Source organism: Ascaphus truei, chromosome 2, assembly GCF_040206685.1.
Source record: "Ascaphus truei isolate aAscTru1 chromosome 2, aAscTru1.hap1, whole genome shotgun sequence".
Classification (NCBI taxonomy): Eukaryota; Metazoa; Chordata; class Amphibia; order Anura; family Ascaphidae; genus Ascaphus; species Ascaphus truei.
In genome coordinates this window covers 5,818,640-5,833,439 of record NC_134484.1, presented here as the reverse complement: position 1 = coordinate 5,833,439, position 14,800 = coordinate 5,818,640, and the positions used below count along the sequence as shown (strand labels likewise).

Sequence of the window (14,800 nt, the reverse complement as noted above, 5' to 3'; positions counted from 1 at the left end):
AGCGCACCCTTGTCAATGTCAAGGGAGATTTAAAAGATTGATCAGGACTCGCATCAGCAGTAAGGGACATGGGTTGAGCAGCAATGAGGGACAGGGCGCGCAGGACCTGTTCCACGCCGCCGCTCCGTCAATGTTTTTTTGTGGTTGAGCGCCCTCGTGAATAGCCACTGCGGCCGTTGCGTCATCTTTTTAAATGTCTCTTAACATTGACGAGTGCCCGCAGGATTCAGACATTTAAAGATGGAGTTGGAGCCACCGTGGCGCAAAGTCGAGCAGTGGCGCGCTGGTGGCGGTTTTACAATGTTGCACTTACACTTTTTTTTTTTTTTGCCATCCCGGCCTCCTTTCACCATCCTGACGTCACGTTGTGACACGTTTCCAAGACAACAGGATGTCATGCGGCATCGCGTTTTCATGGCGATGCATTGCTATGTGACGTAATTGCATCATTTGACGCTGCAAGAGGACGGGCGCCAAATTTTTAGCCTACTCGAGGCGCAATAATATCTCGGTCCAGCCCTGAGTGTTTGCCCACCCATCGCGGTAAGGCATTGTGGGGCGTGACTTTGGAAGCTGCCAGTGGTAATGACAGTAACAGCTGTACCCCCCATGCTGTCTGCACACGCTGAGGTGTCATTTGGGGTCTTATTTAGTCTGTGTTTCTCCTGCTAGCTCAGGACACAAGACTGTTGTGTTGGCAATATTCTGGTGACTAGGTAATAAGATTAATTAGGGGAACGCCCATCAAATATTTTCTAGCAGGATTACCCAATGTAAAAAAGGCGGGGAAGCCCTGCCCTAAGCGATCGATTTTTACCAGATCTATCTACAGTATAAATTTCTGAAAGCATTATATGTATATCTCTCTGTCTGTACTGTCCCTAGCGGCAATCACATTGGTCCCTTGGCCCGCCCGCCCCCGCACACCTCTCATTGGCCTGAGGCGGAGTGACGGGCCAAAGGTCACACACACACACACACACACCTCCTGCCCAGGTAAGTCACACCACTGCGCTTCCCGCCTCACCTTATGGCCCCAGTAACTCAACTATTTCAGGCGCACAACCTCGTGCCTCAGGCCGGGACCCAGGCCCACACATGCACGCGCTTCCTGCCGCTGCCTGCACGTGCCTCCGTCAGACACATCGGGGGACCAAGCGGTCGCACGGGGGGGGGGGAGCGAGTCACGGGGAACGAGTCACGGGGAACGGGGGAGCGAGCCCCGAGTCACGGGAAACGGGGGGGGAGCGGGGGGGCGAGCCCCGAGGAACGGGGGAGCGAAGCGCGAGCCCCGAGCCATCGGGGAACCAAGCAGGGGGAGCGGCCAGCCGCCGAGCCAGCGGGGGAACGGACGCCCGGAGCGGGGGGGGGGGCATGCAGATACATAAATTATGACAAGACATATGCCCCCTGCTCTCCACCCTCCCCCCTCCGCTCCCCTTTCCCTCCCCCCCTCCGCTCACCTTTCCCCCCCCCCTCCGCTCACCTTTCCCCCCCCCCTCCGCTCACCATTCCCTCCCCCTCCGCTCACCTTTCCCCCCCCCCTCCGCTCCCCTTTCCCCCCCCCCCCTCCGCTCCCCTTTCCCCCCCTCTGCTCCCCTTTCCCTCCCCCCACCCCCTCATCCCCTTCCCCTCCCCTCATCCCCTTCCCGGCTTCCCGCCTCTGCTTTCGCGCCCACCCGCCTCGGCCTTTCACCCGCCCTTACTCCGGCCGCCTCTGCCTTTCACCCACCGCCTCACAGCCGCTGCACGCACTCAACAGACACTCGACACATACCTGCCGCCACACACACCTGCTGCCTCCCGCCCCTACGCACCGACATCACTGACCCACCGCCTCACACCCTAGCAGGACCCCCACTCACAGACAGCACTCACAACCCACGCGCCACCTGCCGCCTCACACCCTAGCAGGACCCCCACTCACAGACAGCACTCACAACCCACGCGCCACCTGCCGCCTCACACCCTAGCAGGACACACGCCTCACATTTTTACATCTGTTATGTCACCAAAATATACATTGTACTTTGGTGTGTTTACAATAAACCATTTTTATACAACATCGTATTACATTTTATTCCATCTTTCTTTTCAACATTATTATCCAACCTTTACAACAAATAGTCACCTATTGTTCCACGATTTATAAATAACACTACCTATTACGCATTTACATCCCGGGCAACACCGGGTCTCTCAGCTAGTGCAATATAAAAATGGCTACCCTATGTCCCTCCTCTCTGCCTGCACAGAGAGAGGGGGGGGGGAAGGGGGGATCTCTCCTCTCTTCAAGCATAGTGGGGGATCTCGCCTCTCTCCCAGCATAATGGGGGGGGGAGGGGGGGAGGGTGCGCAGTGGGGGTCCCTCCTCTCTCCTTGCACAGGGGGGGGGGTGCAGTGGGGGATCCCTCTCTCCCTGCAGTGGGGGGGGGTGGGTTCAGTGGGGGATCCCTCTCCCTGCACAATGGGGTGGGGGGTGCAGTGGGGGATCTCTCTCTCCCTGCACAGTGGGGGGGGGGGGGGGGTGCGCAGTGGGGATCTCTCTTCTCTCCCTCCACAGTGGGGGGGGGAGGGGGGTGCAGTGGGGATCCCTCCTCTCTCCCTGCACAGTGGGGGGGGAGGGGCAGTGGGGATCCCTTCTCTCTCCCTGCACAGTGGGGAGGCGGACAGTGGGGGATCTCTCCTCTCTCCCTGCACAGTGGGGGGGGGGGAGGGCAGTGTGGATCCCTCCTCTCTCCCTGCACAGTGGGGGGGGAGGGGGGGGTTGGGGTGCAGTGGGGATCCCTCCTCTCTCCCTGCACAGTGGGGAGGCGGACAGTGGGGATCCCCCTCTTCTCTCCCTGCACAGTGGGGGATCCCTCCTCTCTCCCTGCACAGTGGGGAGGCGGACAGTGGGGAATCTCTCCTCTCCCTGCACAGTGGGGGGGGGGGGCAGTGGGGATCCCTCCTCTCTCCCTGCACAGTGGGGGGGGGGGGGGCAGTGGGGGATCTCTCCTCTCTCCCTGCACAGTGGGGGGGGGGGTTGCAGTGGGGGATCCCTCCTCTCTCCCTGCACAGTGGAGGGGGAGGGGGTGTGTGCAGTGGGGGATCCCTCCTCTCTCCCTGCACAGTGGGGGGGGGTAGGGTGTGTGTGCAGTGGGGGATCCCTCCTCTCTCCCTGCACAGTGGGGGGGGGGTGCAGTGGGGGATCCTTCCTCTCTCCCTGCACGGTGGGGGGGGGGGGGGGTGCGCAGTGTGTGTTCCCTCCTCTCTCCCTGCACCTCTCTGCAGATCTCAGTGGGACAAAGAGGAGGGGCGGGATCAGGCCGGCACAGGAGAGGGGGCGGGTCAGGCCGGCACAGGAGAGGGGGCGGGATCAGGCCGGCACAGGAAAGGGGGCGGGATCAGAAGCAGATTGACGTCACTTCCTGTGGGGGGGGGGGCGCTCCTCACTGCCCTCAGAGCCCCGCTGCTCCCCAGTCACATCCGGGTTCCTTCTGAGGAGAACCACTGGCTATGTGGCTCGCGCGGCTTCCCGCCTTTCCCCCCAATTTGTTCACGGAAAAGCACCGGATCCCTTCCTATTGGAGCAGGAATCCCGCGCTGCGCGGTGATTGGCTGCCGGCCGAGCGCGGGAAGTATAAAAGGCTGAGGTGAGAGAGGTCTAGTGACAGAAGCAGCCAGGACAGGGAGGTGAGAGGGAGGGACACCATACAGGGGGCACAGTATCGGGGAGCACAGTATCAGGGGGGAGACATTGTGTGTGTGTATATTTATATATATATATGTCACACAGTGACAGTCACACACAGGGAAGTATAAAAGGCTGAGGTGAGAGAAGTGTAGTGACAGAGTCAGCCGGGACAGGGAGGTGAGAGGGAGGGACCCCATACAGGGGCCACAGTATCGGGGGGCACAGTATCAGGGGTGAGTCATTAGTACATAACACAGGTGCACATATATGTATATGTGTTTTTATATACTTATAAATGTGTGTGTGTGTGTGTTTATAAAAATGTGTATATGTACACACACACACACACACACACACACACACACACACACGACAGGGGGAGGGGGACTGGAACGGCCGCCGATCCGAAGAGGCTGCTCCCGCGCCCATCTTCCGCCCGGGCAATCAAGGGAGCGCCGTGGGCAAAGTGACCGGAGGGAAGGGCATCTGCTCCTCCCCCCTCCCATGTCACGCTGCGCGTGGCGGGAGGTGATGGCGGAGGAGGGGGAGTCGTGTTGAGCGGGGAAGGTAAGCTGGGGGTGACGGGGGGGGGAGCCGGCGGCAGCTACCACATTGCTGTCGCTTGTGGGAAGGCTGGAGGCTCCCCGTGTCCACCCCACCGGCCGCCCCAGGGAACAGTCAACCGCGCTCCCGCCCCCCTGCCCCCGCGGCCAAGCAACGTTAAGGGAGGAGGAGAGCGGGCTGTCTGGCTGTTGGGCAGCAGGTGGCGCTGCAGAGCCGGTCACATGGCAGGAGGAAGGAGAGGGGGCTGTCTGGCTGCTGGGCAGCAGGTGGCGCTGCAGTGCATTCCTGCTCTGAGCTGCTCCTCACTACATCTCGTGTGTGTGTGTGTGTGTGTTTTTTTTTTTTATTTCATGCACTGTGCGTATATATATTGTGTGTTTTGAAAATCTGGTCACCCTAGTTGTAGTCCCTGCGGAACCTTTGGCCTGGGACATAGTAAGCGCTTAGGTGCTGCTGCTCGCTCTCGCTTGCTGCCGCTCGCTCTGCCAGGAGCTTTTTGCTGTCCTGGCAGAGGAGACAGCAAGCGCGCTTGGGAGGCGGGTATCACTGTGTGTGTGTGTCACTTTGAAGTGGTTTGTGTGTCACCGGGGAACCTGTGTGTGTATGTGTATATATATTTGTGTGAGTGTGTCACTGGGGAACGTGTGTGTGTGTGTGTGTGTGTGTGTGTTATATAATATTTTAAATTATTATTATAATTATTATTTTAAATTTTAAATTACAGCGTGTGCGCTGTACACTGCGCATGCGCACCCTGTCATGGCCACCGCTACTCTCCTGACTTCACAGTAGACCACCGCATGCGTGAATATACAGCGGCTGCGCGCGCACCTCCAAGATGGCGTCGCCCTTGAGACGGACCCACTGGAGCCCCCGACGATCCTATCACCAGTCTCATTCCCCCCGCAACCTCCTGTGAGTCAGCGGATGTAAGGGGCGTACAACACAAACCCTGGGAACCGAAGGGGAGCTGGCTACACATATATCTGCGTTCCCCAGCACATCCAATCAATTTAATCTTCTGCATTAACCCTCTTTGTACCAGTACAGGTTTAGGAGAACACGCTTCCTGTGAATATATTATCTTTATTATCCCAAGGATGAGCGACAGCGAGGGAGGATCCTCCGACTCCAGTCATAAGGTTAAAAAGCAGCATTTAAAGGGACAGTCCTTAGGGACATTATGGTCCATATTACTAAGCTGTCTCCTATTATAAGTAAGGCTTCACGTGCACTGCAGCTGAGTTGCGGACAAGATATGTGAAAATCAAGAAAAAGTAATAATTAATCTTTATTATTAGCAGTAATGTGTAAAAGCCAGGAGAAGACCTATGTTCTAGAGAACAATCTGCCGATATGATATATATATATATATAAACTCAAGCATTGTTATTCCTAGTTTTTGATAACCAAACATTTTGCTGCAAGTATACTACTGTACATCTGTGAAATTGAAGAAATATTGCAAAATCTACGGTAGTTACGGACTCGGCAGGTAATACAAATAAGGAAAAGGGTGTGTTGCAAATCTCAAAATGTATTCAGAGTTGTGGACATTGCAAAGTCAGTTAATTAAAATCGAAATTGCCGTGAAAGCCAAAACTTGCAGGATCCGCAATATCGCAAATAAGGAAGGACCTAAATCATAAGGCACCTTCCAGCGCTGGGAGACACATCGCAGCACCATATGGGATGTGAGGTGTGGAAGGCTGCGTCCACGTGGGCGCTTGCCGTATTTTCTTCAGTGAATGTGAATCGTCTCGCTCACGCGGTGCGCTCGTGCACGGGCACGTACGCTCTCCCAAGCTCAGCGCTCGGGGAGACAAAGAATTGAGTTTGAAGCGCGCTCAGCAGCAGTAAATGCACACCGCCACAAACACGCACATTACACACACAAATATCCCTGATCCACGCACTCACGCTTGCAAAATTATGCAGGACACCCTGCACTCATGCTTGGGGAGTTGGTGACGTCACCGCTCTCAAGCATGAGCGTGCTCAGCGGCAGCGTGGCCGCAGCCTTATGCAGAAGACTGCTTAGTAAATATGGACCATTATTCCTTACCTCTCAAGTTGTTGCTATATTCACATGTATAATTTGGTTATAATGCATGTTTATTCTTTACCTTGAAGGTCACTGACACCTACAGAGATATCTCGCGCTATTTCTCTAAAGAGGAATGGGCTGAAATTGGAGATTGGGAGAGTCCGCTACAGAAACGTAAAGCAAAACTATGCAAAGCTGCGTGAGCTGGGTAATATCCTGCACCCCTAAGTACTTCTCCCACCGACAGTCAGTTACCCTCACTCCAGGCACGGCCACCCATTGCATCTACTGTGTCTGTGTGCCTCCCAACATTACACTTAGAGTGTAAGCTCTTCAGGACAGGGTTTCACTTTCCTATTGTGTGCTTCAGTGTCTCCTGTACTAGTAATTCCCTGTATCCCTGTCTGTTGTATAAAGTATCTATTCTGTAAAGTGCATTGTTATTGCTACTTAAATACAAAAATATATCCATACTTAGCAGGTACATAAATGTTCTGCATACAGGACACCTACAAGCTCATATTGAACCCCCAAAATAACCACAACATATATATAAGCATATGTGTCACAGAGGAGTGCTACTGAGCATGGCAATATATATTTAAAACCAGAGACGGAACATGAAACACAGACGGAGCTCAGTGCACATCCAGTGAAACCTATACACGGTACAGTGCCTAAATATATATGTATAAATATCTTTTGAATAAAATGGTCTTTTAGTTTAACATTTTGGCCTAAGTGTTGTAAGCCCCTGAACCACTACACGGTAGACCACATCTCAAGGGTCCCTAACACTAATATAAATTCTTAATAACCTGTGCATTACCAGGAAGAATGATTTATAATAAATCTGTCAAAATTAGTTGCATAGTTCTAAGTCTGATTGAAGCTCTTATTAACCTGTACATTACCAGGAAAAGCATTCTTTATTAGATTTGTCACAATCACACTGCAAGCAAGCAAGTTCCCCTGAGAGTGGGAGATGCTATGGAGTGAGCTTTTAACCATTTGAAAGTGGGAGGGGGTGAGCTTCAAACTAGGTAGGAGGAGCCACCCTCCAATCAGCTAAGACCAGCTGAACAAGAATTGTAAAACATACAGGACACCTACAAGCTCATATTGAACCCCCAAAATATGTCCTGTATGTTTTACAATTCTTGTTCAGCTGGTCTTAGCTGATTGGAGGGTGGCTCCTCCTACCTAGTTTGAAGCTCACCCCCTCCCTCTTTCAAATGGTTAAAAGCTCACTGTGACACACAGACAGACATACACTCTCTCACTGACAGACGCGCGCTCTCACGCAGACTCATATACGCACACTCTCATACAGATGCACGCTCACACACCATATTAACTCTGTGCCCAGGACATACGTGAAAACGAGAGGTAACTCTCAATGTATTTCTTCCTGGTAACACATTTTATAAATAAATATTAATGAACATACATGTATATGTTACAATGATATACACATACAGAGAAAATAGGAGCACAAGCAATGAAAAAGTAAAGAAACATGGAATTGTGGGACACAGAGAGAATAAAAATATATTGCCCCGGTCTCTAGGAGCCTACAGGGCTCTACTCTCATCTAATGCCACGTTCTTTATTCTGTCAGGGTTTTATTTAATTATATTTCAAACAATCCAGGAGGAGCATGTATGGGATAAAAAGAGAGAGAGAATACACAAATATAAGTGCAGATGTATAGGATGCAAGCAGTATGGCTTATGCTGTAATCTTGGCTCGAGTGTTCAGCCTACTCACTAGATTCAGATGTATTAAAAGCAGTTTGCAATTAGGGCTGCTACCCGTATGGAGTGGACGCGGTCTGGATCTCCCTCAGGGACACACTCAGCAATACGCGGTTATGTATAGGAGAGACAAGAGAACACTACATAGTGAGATCGGTCTGATATTCAAATTTATGTAAAAAAGATATAAAAGTGCGCACTTACACGGTGCATATTAAAAACAAGCATTTATCACATAATTTGTGAAAAAACGAAGGGTCACCGCCTCCCCTGGGTCTTTTGAGCCTCCTCTCCGTGTGGCGCAACGAGACAGGCCCTGACAGCACACTACACGGAGAGGAGGCTCAAAAGACCCAGGGGAGGCGGTGACCCTTCGTTTTTTCACAAATTATGTGATAAATGCTTGTTTTTAATATGCACCGTGTAAGTGTGCACTTTTATATCTTTTTTACATAAATTTGAATATCAGACCGATCGCACTATGTAGTGTTCTCTTGTCTCCTATACATAACCGCGTATTGCTGAGTGTGTCCCTGAGGGAGATCCAGACCGCGTCCACTCCATACGGGTAGCAGCCCTAATTGCAAACTGCTTTTTATACATCTGAATCTAGTGAGTAGGCTGAACACTCGAGCCAAGATTACAGCATAAGCCATACTGCTTGCATCCTATACATCTGCACTTATATTTGTGTATTCTCTCTCTCTTTTGATCCCATACATGCTCCTCCTGGATTGTTTGAAATATCTCTAACGTCTTGGAACCCGTGACACAGGTCCCACCAAAGGGTTGAGCAGGGCTATTTAACATCACATATTTTACTAATTTATCACATTATCCTATATCACTTTAAATAATATTTTATTTAATCACAATTTTGTTTAGATCACTTTAAGTGGTTTAGCGCCTAAGATCACTTAATTCACAAATATACTGAGGGTTTTATTTAATGGCACCATAGACACGGCCTGTAACTATTTTGGGGGGAATGAAAAAATGGTTACCATTTTAACTTATAGGAAGCATTGATTTAATGTATCTGAATATTATATGAATACTTTTAATTTCCTCCGCGTATCTCTATCTCTTTGGGAGGACTGCTCTTGTAATAAATCTGTGATGGGATATAAAAAAGATACATTTGGAGGATAGAGGGCGAGACATTCAGAGAAGCCGATAGCAGGACTATGAAGGAATATTGTAGCGTGTCAGATTCTTTGCCCAACTCCTGAAAACCAAAAGGGAGCCCTCATTTCAGTGTATTTAACCAGGCATTCAAAAAGTTTGGCAGGTAAAAAAAAACCAGTGACAAACCCTCCACGTACAGTATACAGCAAATAAAAATACCACGTGTGGGCACATTCTCATGTCTCAGTCAGGTCTGCAACCCTGCCGTTCCCCATTATCTCTTGGCAAACAGTGCTTCCACTGCAGCCAGGGATTCTGGGTGATATGCAAATGAGCACTCAGTGTGTCACACTTTACTTCTTAGGCCCAGATTATGGTGCCGGCGACGCGTGTGCGCGCCCCCGGCAAGCACTCTGCTTTTTTTTATGGGACCTACCTCCGTGCCTGCGCGCGGACAGGCGCGTTTACGTGGCCACGTTTTGAAAATACAACACATTTTGTATTTTCAGGCAGCTGCTGTGTGACGTCGGTGCACGCGACCTGGTTCAGCCAATGAGGGCGGACCAGCTTCGTGACGCCCCCGCCACGGATCTACGATCTACAGCCAAGTTCACAAAACGCTTGGGCTGCAGGAGTGCGCACGGCTGCGCAGGGACCATTATCCCTGCCTTATCCACATGAAGATGGACCCCCTATAAGCTTACGCGTGCCGTATTACACAGCTTTCTCAGCACAAACCCCAGGCTGTGCAATGCAGCAGGCATAAGATTATAGGGTTCCATGTTAAAATACCATGAGTGCTCATTTGCATGTCATTACCCAGAATCCCTGGCTACAGTGCAAGACCTGTAATGCAAACATAACCACAAGTGTATTTTTATTTAATGAAACATTCAAATGAGTAGCATAAGCTGGTAAAAAAAGAAATGGTATAGTAAGGGAGGACATGAGAGCCACAGGAACATAGAAGAACAGCCTGAGCAATAAAGGGAAAAGCAGCTTCCAGACACAGAGTACATGTGGATTAAATGGGACTTTAAAACTAAATGAAAATAATGATATTTTATAAAGGATAAATAAGCATTGATAGTAATCTCAGGGTGTTCCCCGACACAGTATCTAAGTGACAATTTGTGTCACCGGGCAGATATTAGTGAGGGATTGAGGTCATGTTCAGGGCAAAACCTAGAAGGACAAAACATTTACAATGATGTTGGAATTATTGGTAACACAAAAGGAGAAACTCGGGCTGATAATACCAGTTTCTCTATCCTGCCAGCTCTACATACTGTAACAAAACAGCAATGTGGAGGGGCACCCGCTCTAACGTGCTTTATTCCACCCATCTGTATTCTTACACGGACCTCTCTGTCCCTGACTCTGGTCTCCGTAATCATCAGCCTCTTCATATTAAAGGATAGCATTTAAAAATAACTTCCCATTAATGACTATAACTTCTTTCAGGTATGAATGCTCCCAAACCGTTTTTTATGTCACGTGGACGGAGACCGCCAAAGCCCCCAGTGTGCAACACCAGTGACTCTGACGAAGAATGGACGCCAAAATGTCAAAGTAAAGATGGTCGTTTAACAATTTGGGGAAATGTTCATAATATTATCAGTGGTATTTGTTAGAAGGTCACAGTCCGGTCATCACTCTGTGATTAGGATGTTCTAGCCATCCTACATTGTATCTCTGTTACATAATGATAATATTTCCTGAGATATTTGTAGGGAACATCACTTAAGAGACCGCTCTTTATTATACTGTAGCCTTTGCACACACAAGATGAGCGGTGTAAGCGAGTAGGCCGGGTTATTTCCCCAGGTTACACCTTCCCTGAAACATTGTGGTTGATAGAAAAGTAGAAAGTCATCTCAATCTTATTCTTAGAAACCCATTGGAATTAGTGCTTGGATGTTTCCCACATGTACAGTAAGTGAGGTTAGTTACAGCTGTTTCACAGTGTACTCCCCTGTGAGTGGGTATTGCCAAGTCAGACAAGCTAATGTATGTATTTTTGCAATGTCAAAAGAGGGGAGTGTAAAAATAGTTACCATTTTACCTTACATGTAGCATTGATTTAATGTATCTGAATATTATACGAGTACTTTTAATTTACTGCGCGTATCTCTATCTCTTTGGGAGGACGGTTCCTTTTAATAAATCTGTGATGGGATATACAGCTCAACCCCGTTATAGCGCCATTTAATTGGTTTAAAACCATTTCATAATATATATATATATATATATATATATATATATTAAATGGTTTTAAACCAATCAAATGGTTTTTATATATATTTATATTTATATATTGAGTGCAAAAAAAAACAATTAAAATTTTTTTTTTTTTAAATTTGGGCTCTATGCTCACACCGCGTTATAGCGGATCGCGCTATAACAGGGTTGAGCTGTAATAGGGGCAGCAATAAAACAATACATCTCACATCAGCAAACCGGCTTGTTTTTGAGGATTTTCTGCAAAAAACACAAGACTTAATAACAGTATAAAGATAAAGGCTTTAAAATGATATAATAAGATATTTGTAGGAATGTTTATTGTAATATGAGAGTTGTGTGTACAGATGCAGCGGCCGTTATGCGATCATTTCTCGAAATGGATTTTGAGAGTTGCCCGAGATTCTCTCAAAATTGGCCGCGGCAGACTAATGGCCACCGGATTCACACTATAAACAGAAGGGTATGCAGCACAACAAAATGTAAAAATATAAATACATACAGTTTACCGGTGCTGCTGGTTTAAGAAGTACCTGTCAGGATTATTCCAAGTCTATACTCGGGGGGGAAAAAAGGGATCCAACACTCTATGGATTTTATATTAAAGATAATTTATTAGTGCCGCACAACGTTTCGACCTAAATAGGTCTTTTTTAAGGACTAGTCACTAAAAAAATACCTATTTAGGTTCAAACATTGTGTGGCACTAATAACTTAGCTTTAATATAAAATCCGTAGAGCGTTGGATCCCTTTTTTCCCACCGGATTAACATTCCTAATGGTGTCTGCCTGTCTGTAAGAGACGCGCAGTAAGAGGCTGAATTAATCAAAGCGGGGGTTTTATTTAATTTTAAACATTACAGTAATATAGCAGGGGGTCTCCGGAGCTGAACCGCATTGATTTCAGGTCCGGGAACCCCCTACTTCCCGAGCTATAGACTGGGGTGCCAGTATCCCCGCCATGTAAAAATCCTGTGGATCACGTGACTGAGGGATTTTCACATTGAAGGTAATACCGGCACCGCATAACGGGTTCTGTATCTCAGCAAGTACGGGGTTCAACTTTGTACAGCTCAGGAGACCACCTGCTCCCGCATACTAGTATCCAACACTCCCCCGCCCCGCCCCCCTACTCAATAAAAAATCATTACCTTAGCTGATGGCTACTAAGGTAATGAAGCTGCTTACATTTTATTTTTATTCATGGTGTGCGTGAGCAGGGGGTCTCGTGAGCTGATCAAAGTTGATTTCAGCCTCGGGGACCTCCTACTTTCAGAGTTACAGGTATGAGGTGCCAGTATCCCTCTGCTTTGTTTAGATCCCACGTGGATTTTAACATGGCAGGGATATTGGTATCCAAGGGATACAAGACGCTATTGCGAGAAATCGGATCATTGTAAGAGGACGTGGGATCCGACGGGCCAGATGCCTCCAATTGAAGCGAAGGAACGCAATGACGTTGGTGAACCAGGAGACAAGGATACGTGACACGCAGCAGTAGGAGGATGCGTTCCAGGAACACGCGACGTGAGGAGGATGCGTCCACAACGAGGGAAGCGTGATAACGTCGGGGGATCGAGATCACGTGATACAGTGCATAACATAGGCAAACAACACGGCCATGGCATACAAAGACGCCGGATTCACTGGAAAGTGGATCACAGTAGGAGATAGCTGACAGTGCACGGCTGGATGGTACGCAGCGTGGAGAAGAGGGGCATCTTCACGTAATGAAAGACAGTGTCGGCGGATGATGAGGAGGCACTTCAGTATATGAATGTCATCTAGGGTGATTAAACTGAGCTTTGTGGGTGCTATATAATGAACTATTAAGGACTTTTTCATTACGCCACTTAGACTTCACTTGATAAGGACCACTTAGGTCGAAACGTTGTGTTCAGCTTAATAAATTAATTGGTTATTCTACAAATCCGTGTGCCCTGTCTTCCTTTAGCCATTACGTGTATTGGATTGGATACAGCCTATCGTTCAAAGACGGGAGCACCGGTAACTATCTTTTCATTTTCATGTTATTTTGGTGTGCAGCACTAACCCTTATTCGTAGGGGATACTCGCACCCTATACCAGGGCCTGTAACTCGGGAAGTAAGGGGTCCCCAAGGCTGAAATCAACTTTGTTCAGATCAGGAGACCCCCTGCTCACGCACACTAACAAATAAAAATTAAATGTAAGCAGCTTCATTACTTTAGCGGGGCTAACAACTAAGGCAATGAAGGGGTTAAAGCAGATTACTGGGGGCAGAGGGGGTGACTGAAGGGGGTAATAGCCCCAGGATGGTTGGTTAGGCCTCTCGGGTGGGCATTGGGAGGGGTTAAACCCTTCATTACCTTAGCAGTAGTAACCGCTATGGTAATTAAAGGGTTAACCCCTCCCACTACACACCGAGGCCTGACCACCCACCCTGTAGCAACTACCCCCTTCACTCAATCCCTCTACCCACAATAAACATTAAAATACCTACTACCAAATGTACCAATACACAACACACCCCCTGTAACCCCAACAACACCCCTAACACATACAGTACAGTAATGGGCAAAATTACTATTATCCAGATATGGATAATAGGGCATTTGCCCATTTAAAATAAAACATACAGTAAATCAGCAGCATAAAGTAAATTAAACTGCCACTTACCCCTGCCAGGATGAAGGATGTCCTCATCCTCATGCATGGCTTTATATATATATATATATAGCAGTATACTAATAGAAAAAGCTGCACACCAAGGTAAATTGAATCAAAATACTTGCAATGACCGGTGTTCCTGGTTTAGAGATATCTGCCTAAAAGAATCCAGTATATGGAGTAAAATGGATGATCCAGGGCACTTTGTTTTTTTGTGCTGATGAAATTTTTGAAAAAGCCGATGTGCCCTGAATCATCCGTTTTACTTTATTTATATTACGCCATTAACGCACATAGCACTTCCCAGTAGTAATACACGTGACAATCATAAAAACCAAAATAATACAAATAACAGATCATGGGAATAAGTGCTTCAGACATAAAAGTACCATTGTAGAAGAGGAGTCCCTGCTCCGAAGAGCTAACAATCTAATTGGTGGGGAGAACGTACAAAGACAGTAGGAGGGCATTCAGGTAAGTGTGTCTGCAGGGGGCCAAGCTTTATGTATTCTGTATACTGTTAGCCACGGTGCTACTCATATGCTTCTTTAAGCAAGTGTGTCTTAAGGTGGGCAGTAACCGCTATGGTAATTAAAGGGTTAACCCCATCCCACTACACACCGAGGCTTGACCACCCACCCTGCGGCAACTACCCCCTTCACTCAATCCCTCTACCCACAATAAACATTAAAATAACTACTACCTACTGTACCAATACACATGGAAAATAGCTGAAGC

The 14,800-nt window shown here is 48.2% G+C and overlaps 1 protein-coding gene across 1 annotated transcript in view; it reads left to right on the top strand.

Annotated features, from left to right (window-relative positions):
- Window positions 1-3,434: 3,434 nt before the first annotated feature.
- LOC142474612 (histone-lysine N-methyltransferase PRDM9-like) overlaps window positions 3,435-14,800 on the top strand; it is a 37,871-nt gene continuing 26,505 nt past the window's right edge. The window contains exons 1-4 of the mRNA XM_075580878.1: window positions 3,435-3,635; window positions 5,291-5,382; window positions 6,374-6,495; window positions 10,637-10,744. Coding sequence (XP_075436993.1) covers window positions 10,639-10,744 — 106 coding nt within the window. The 5' untranslated portion in view covers window positions 3,435-3,635; window positions 5,291-5,382; window positions 6,374-6,495; window positions 10,637-10,638. The remainder of the gene's footprint in view (window positions 3,636-5,290; window positions 5,383-6,373; window positions 6,496-10,636; window positions 10,745-14,800) is intronic.